The sequence below is a fragment of the Cariama cristata genome, unplaced genomic scaffold (genome assembly GCF_000690535.1).
Source record: "Cariama cristata isolate BGI_N322 unplaced genomic scaffold, ASM69053v1 scaffold37854, whole genome shotgun sequence".
NCBI lineage: Eukaryota > Metazoa > Chordata > Aves > Cariamiformes > Cariamidae > Cariama > Cariama cristata.
In genome coordinates, this window is record NW_009612993.1 from 2657 (window position 1) to 10057 (window position 7401).

Consider the following 7401-nt stretch of genomic DNA (forward strand, 5'->3'; position numbering starts at 1 on the left):
GAGATTGCTTGGTGGAAGTCTTGGGATGCCGATGTTTTCATCGTCCCCTGAATCTTCCAAAGTTGGCTACAGATCAGCTCAGTTTGCATGATTAAAAACAAAAGAAAACAAAATAACCCCAAACCAAACCGATTCAAACAAAAACCCAACAATCCAAGGATGGGGAGAACATCCAACTCTCTCTTTTCTTTTTTCAAACATAACAACCAAAGCTCCAGACTATACAAGCCCATTCACTGGGGGTTTCCAAACAACTCATCCAGTTCTTGTATCCACTCATCCCCTGGTCCGCTCTTAATGATGGAGTCCACAAGGTCTGCGCCCTCTGCTAAACTGGAGAACGACCCCCCTGCTCCTTCGTTACTGTAGTTGTAAGATATGTCCTGAGTGGGATTCCTCTCGTAGGCCTGGCCTTGGCTGCTCTGAGCGAAGTTACCGCTTGGCATTTGCTGCGTCGGAGGCTGGCTAAAGCCAGGCATCGTGGGGACCCCTTGGCTTATTGCAGGCATTACCATTGGCCTGGCCTGGCTGGCTCCTTGCTGCCCAGGCAGTGGTTGCAGCAACTGTCTCCCCATCGCTGGGTTCAGGGCTCTTACCGTTCCACTCGAGTCCACAACTGTCTGATTAAGCCCCTGTGGGAAATGTTGCTTGGACAGCCGTGGCTGCCCAGACTGCATCGGGTACGTTGTGCCATTATTGAAGGGCCCCATTTCACTGCTAGTCCTTCCAGGTATACCTTGTAAGCCTCGCTGCTGCCAGTTTTGTGTTCCTTGAGGGACAGTCCCCATCAGGTTCTGAAGTCGTGGTGCTTGTGGCCTGGGTAAGACCTGGCCCACAGGTCCTTTCATCTGCTGCTGATGCTGGGGAAGAGCAGAGTTTACCAGCATGTTCTGACCAAAATTGCCGACCATTCCCACCGCTTGTCCAGAGGCAGGCTGTCTCGTTCCCTGGCCTGCGCTATGTGCCATGTTCATGCCACTTTGGTTTGGGTGCTGCAACATTTGGCTCATCCCTGTGCTCAGACTGTACATTCCCGGCTGGCTGGAAGAGGCGTTGCTGTAAGGAGCCATGCCCATGTCCGACTGGCCTGCGGTCGTGGGCATCGTGCTCGGGTTCTGGGAAGGACCCATTGCCATCATGCTCGCGTTCTGGGCCATCATTCGGGATGTCCTCATGCTCTGGAGTGCCGCTTGGTTTCTCACAGCTGCTATATCCTGGGGAGAACCTACACCAAAAAGGGAGGATGGTAAGAAAAAAACCACAACCCTGTAAATCTTAATTAACATGTCTTTGCATTCGAGAGAATCTGTAGGAGCCTTCTGCATCATAGTAGGATTTCAGATTGCTGTTCTTTCTGAGCGAATAAATTATTGTTTCACGTGAAGGTTAGCAGAGAGCTAGAAGGTTATCCACCCTTGGCAGATGTGCTCACTGCCTAATCTTAGTTGCATTTCAGAGATTATGTGTTCCCCGCTTCGCTCTGGCTGCAGCCTGTCCTGACCTGCCAAGTCCCCCCTCCTTGGAGGTGACAGTCAACGCAGCTCAAGTGCTACCCTAAACAGGAATCGCTGATCGTGTTAGGTATTCAATTTGTGAAGCGGGACACTGTTCAGCAGAGAATACCCTCGATGCAGACTAATTTCCCTTAAGGCCTAAAAGGAGGCTGGCAAGGTTAAAAGGCCAATGATTTACTCACTAAGTAATTCTCAATTATGACAATTTTGGGATGTGTACCCAAAGGGATTCATGGCTTCAGATGCTTGAAGAATCGAGGCAACACGATTGCACGCGTGATGCATGATTACAGCCATGATTGCCTCCCTGATAATAACCTACTCGGGTACTTAAGCAAGACAGCCAGAGGAGCTGCAGGGCTAAAACAGACCTGCCTTTCTCTTACTTCGCTAGGACCACAGATTAAATTTTTTAAGTGACCTAGGAGTCAAAATCCCCTTTCAAAAGTACATGCGAGTCTTTCTTTCTGTGTGTATTTTTTTCTCCAGGACTAGTAACAATGTGCATCCTGCTCCATGAAAAAAATGACTCCCTAAAACTTCAAAGTTGCACATGCACTGTGATTCAGTAGCACTTAGTTTCTTCAGATAAGCCTAATTCAGCTTCTAGCAAGCAAATGAGAAAGCTTCCACTGGTCATCTTCCATGGCAGCAAAGCAGCTGAACTTCAGTTTACCATTTGAAGCTCTCTCTTAAATATCTCCATTGTCTTTCAAAAGTAAGCCTTGAAAATGGAAATGTCAGGCTCAGAAGGCCAATCAATTTTTTAATAGCTCAGGAGGCATAAATGAATGGATTTTCTATATCATTGTTACTGATTAAGTCTATGGAAAGAAGAAAAATTGTTTTTTGCAGACATTTAAAGCAGGGAGAGTGTATTAGTGAATCAATACTATAAGCACATTTTACTCCACCTTAGGCCAGTGATGGGAAACCAGAAAATCCTAACCTTGTTAAATTCCACACCGTGGCAGATAACTGAACCATGCTTGTGGCTTCCTTTCAGGGGTGGGGGGAGCTATCGATTTCTGGGAAGCCAATATGCTTCTGTATTTACTATCTTTATTTAAAAACAATTACCGGAGCTCTGATTATGCCATGGGTTCATTGTGGGTTGGAGTCACTACCATACCAAACTAAGTACAATCCTCTGCAGGTGAAGCTCCGAGGGTACGAGGCACGCAGTTGCTCCCGGCTCAAACATTATTAAATGCAAGAATGTAAATATAAAATGGGCGATTTAAGAGTCACAAACCGTACAACAAAATCTGAACGTTCTTAAATCAGCCCCTATCTGTTGTCCCTCAGTGGCAGACAACACAACCGAACAGCTGTGGAGAACAGAGAATATGGGGCCCTGTTATTTATGTTGGCTCGGTTTCCATAAGAAATGGGTATGAATAAAGCAAGCGTCATTTCCACAGTTTTGCACATAACGCAGAGGATTGCTACATCTCCTTTCTGCTGCAGCAGGATAAGCTTCTGGAGGATGCTTTCAGTTCCAACGTATAGATAAATGAAACATTTTGTAGCATGGAGGGAGACCATCTGGATCTCACTTGAACAGGGCAAATGTAGTGGCAGCTTTTACTTTATCCATGCTATCAAACTGTTTTCTTAATGACTGGCACTGGGGTACCCTTGATTTTTCTTAATTTAGATCACCTCCTCCTTCCATGCTTAGAAGCAGTCTCTTTTTACAGTAAGTCCAGCAAGTGCTTAAGATACAGATACTGTTAAAAACTTACTTAATACACCCGTAGCTGTTTTCTAATTGAATGCAGCAGTTGAAAACCTCCAAAGGAGTCACTACCAGCAAGTGGTTCCCGTACTACGTTTGTTAACTACTGTGCTTGGCATAAGAGACAGGACATCAGACAAGGAGTAGTTAAAAGAGAGATGCAACAGATTTTAAGATTTTGGGCCACCTTCTGGCCTCATTTACACATAACCTACTGCACTGGATTACATTCTTGTGATTAAATTGGAAAAACGGTGAAATATTTATATTTAAATTAGATCATTTATGAAAATTAATTCCTTGCTCTGTCAGATCCGCCTAAACTCTCTTCTCCAGTTCTTTTAAATAATACATATGAAGGCAAGGTTTCAAAGAAGCATTAATGCAGAAAGATTTTACATGTGGGTCTCAACGTATGGCAGCGCACACAGATACTTTTTGATTTTGCAAATGAATTACTGGGCGACAAAAATCATTTCATACAGAATTTACACTGCCGAAGATAAAAATGAGAAGGCGATTAGAAGGAACCACCCTGACATACACCAGCAGAAGATCCGGCTGCCCGTTCACTTCCTGGGTACGACAACTGCACTATGCCTGCCTCCCTCGTTTTCTCTTGCAGCTCCATGATGCTATCGTGAATATACAGCACAAACGCATGTTCGTTTCATGCCTGTTTAGAATCCATGGTTGTGAAGACATTCAGCTGATGCTTTGCACCTAAAAAGCTCAGAATTAACTTCTTTTCCTAAGCCAAAATGATTGTATTTACATTCTTCAGTTATCTGTGAGCACATTGAAACAATACTTGCTTTTTTTGAGTTCTTAAAAAAAAAAATCTCCATTTACATCTCAGATATTTCACTGTTTCCCACACCTGACATTTATCAGTCTCTTCTCCAGACAAGGATGACCTGTCTGAAATTCTCTGCTCATCAAATTAGATAATGTAGGGAATGAAGAGGGCTAAAACCAAAATACAGTGAGAGACACTAGCTGGAAAAAAAAAAAAAGGCATAATGAGAGTGAAGGCAAACAAGATAAATCCATAGAATCCAGATGTCAAAGAGGCAAAACAAATGCCAAATAAAAAAAATGCAGCTTTGGCTGAGGGGAGCAGAAAGGAAATTAGAAACTTAACTAAATACACAAACCTGGCATTCCCCTTTGGTAAAATATGCGGTACGTGCAAGTGTGCGACAGCCTGCCTTCCTCTTCGGGCACACTGCTTAAACCCTGGTCTTCACAAAACGCGTGAACTTTCAACATGCTCATACGTACGCCCCTTTGAGGGGCGTACACTGGCTCCGATATAGGAAAAACAATGACTTTTACCTTGGAACTGATTGACCTGTTGCACTGGATACGGGCTCCGCTGTTGCTGCAGATGCTGCCGAGGCAAATGTGACTGCTGCTGCAACTGCTGAAAATGAACGAAGAAGAGAAAAAGATGATTACTTAATTAGTGAGCTGAGAAAGGGGCTGGTGGCAAAAGGACTGCAGCAGGACTGCAGCGTTTCTTATCTATCGAGCTGTTCTGGAGAGACAAGCAGAGTCATTTGAAGAGTCCTCCGGAGAGCACTTGGGCTACTCAGCACACAGACTCCTTTTGGTTCAAAAGGGAACAAGCAGTGCGGCTAACGTTATCTCTCCTTACTTACAACCACTTCATCCCGACCTCTACTGTGCTAACTTAACTGTCTTCAGGCTGAAAGGGGAGGCGGGGATATGAAATAACTCCACTCACCTCAGTCTAAGGGCAATTGTAGCCACACACCCTGTCCTTCCCCCAGCCCTGCCAAGGTCTAGAGGTTTGTGTGCCTGGTACAAGACTTTCCTCCACCTCTGCACTCAAACCACGCAGCTGCAAGGAGTACTGCATCCCGACCTGAGCACTGTGGCCTAGGACCATTCCCGAGCCGAGCCAGAACGGCTACTACGGCCCGTTTCCTCATGTGCTTCAGCGAATGGTATTTGGGGAGCAGGTGATTGCAAAATGCCTCCCTCCTTTGATCCAGCCCACACTGCTCCTCTGCCGTTATTTTCTAGGAATACTCATGCATCTAAAACAGAATCAAGGGCTGATTATAAAAACAGAGTGTGTCTACCAGAGCTTTCAAAGCCTAGGGTATACTCAACTAAGCACTTACTAAAAGGACACGTCTTGGTGCTTCACCTGCAGCTGTACAAACACTGCGTCCAAAACCATGGGTGCGTAACGAAGGTAGGAGAATGGCAAAGATGGGAAAGAAGCAAGTACTAATCCCTGTGTTGGGAAATATGTGTTACAAGCTATCAAAAAGATAAAGGGAACTTTCTTAGGCACAAAACACCCAAAAGCTAGGAGCCCGAGGACTGTGACTTCGTCACTTTTCATCTATGCCAGCACACCTGACAGCCTCAGCCTTGTCTGTCTTCAGCAGCCAAGGCAGTGACGGGCTCTTGGGTTAATGCACTTGAATGGGCCTAATCCATGATGGGGGAACAGCACTGCATCCTCACTCTTCTGCACGTGCTCACCCCTGGACCAATTCATGCATCTTCATCCTGAGTAGTTCTAGGAGCATCTTTCCTGTTTACTGGGGGTGATTTTTTCTATTTCTCAGGAGGACCGTGAGAAGAAGGGAAGGCTATCACTATTTCTGTGGTTATACAACACGCACAAATTCTAACACAAATTAAAGCAGACGCCAGGTCTTAAACTGTATCTCCCCAGCAAGAGAGGTGAAGCCAAGCTTAAAGCAATTTCTGACCTATCAAAAGGTTATGTAGGTAACGTTAGGGGACTGCAAGTGTAAACTCAGGTGTGAGCTTATAGGAAGTGAACAGCGTGACTTTCCACTGACTTTCTCCTGGGTTGCTTTTAAACTATAGCCGAGTTAAACACGCATAAGGCCTTACCATTCAGACCGGATAATTTACCATCCGTATTGCAAAGCCCGAGAGCTCCAGGAGACAGGCTCCAAGGCAGCAGTTCCACCCTGCCGCTGCGAGAGGCGGCTTTACTGTTGTCCCACTTCAGCCTCTGGTTCCCCCCTTGATGCTGCCTCTCCCTTGTGCTAACATAATTGCTCGTACTGGTACCTGATAAACCAGATTAAGGAATCAATCTGGGTAAATACTAACATTTTTTCTTTGCTAGGTTACTTTTAACCCACGTCAATTCTTTGTCCCAGATCACTGCATGACTGTAGATAGCTTTTGCCAGCACAAGACCACAGTCAGAGGTAGGGCAGAGGACCAGCAACTGTAACCGTAGCAGAGTCTGCTTCTGCCGGAATAAATGCACCACGAGATACCAGGTTAAGAGCTAACTTTTCCAGTGTCTAAAATCCGATGCGACTGTAAGTCCACTGCTGGGAACATGGGCAACATTCACCAAGCTAACGCTAGGACTGAGAGAGATGCCTCTTCTTTGATAACCATTGCTGAAATACCATGACAGGAGCCACAGAGAGAGACCTACCAAACGCAGAAGGAAGGGCTGGTGTTGCCCTGTCTCTAGCACTCGTGCTCTCCTACCAGCGTGGACTGCAGCGCCCGAGACAAACGGATACCGTACCTGCTCTGCGAGGATCTGCTGCTGCTGCTGCTGCCTTTGCTCTCTCAGAAACTGTTGTTTCTGCTGCTCGATCACGTGGAGCTGGGCTCTCTGCTCAATCAGCATCTGCTTCATGATGGCCGCTTGAGGTTGGTTTCCTAGGAAGGGACCCCCAGAGCTCGTGCCTGTGACCACGCTGCTGGAGCCCGGTGGGACAGAAGGCTGCATAGGCCCTGTGGTCCGAGACAATCCCACTTGATGCTGCTCCTGTGCAAAGAGAGGGAGAGAGAAGGCCTCGTTACTCAGGGTGCTCCCTGGGCAAGGGAAATTACGGCTCATTAACAAGAAGCGTTGAGTCTGCGGGTGAAGACTGGAGCTTGAAGAAAGTAAGGGTCCTTGGGAAGATGCTTGTGGCCAAGCCGTGGGCTGTTCCCCACAGGGAGCAGGTTCCTCTTCTCTCCCGGAGTTCAAAGCCCCCTCAGATAAAGCTAGAGCACTTTACAGTTCATTAATAATACAATAATAAAATTGTGTACTAGGTTTATTTTCATTCAGGATAGGTAGCTTCAGAGTCACGTTTCTCTAAACTTTTTCTCCCTCAT

The 7401-nt window shown here is 46.2% G+C and overlaps 1 protein-coding gene across 1 annotated transcript; it reads right to left on the minus strand.

Moving 5' to 3' along the window:
• Positions 1 to 162: 162 nt before the first annotated feature.
• On the minus strand, positions 163 to 7113 carry LOC104160660 (mastermind-like protein 3; the record flags this gene model as incomplete). The annotated part of the gene is made up of 3 exons (XM_009698844.1): positions 163 to 1225; positions 4594 to 4681; positions 6821 to 7113. Coding segments are annotated over 3 exons (1373 nt in total), but the record flags the coding sequence as incomplete, so codon positions are not given.
• Between the last annotated feature and the right edge of the window lie 288 nt (positions 7114 to 7401).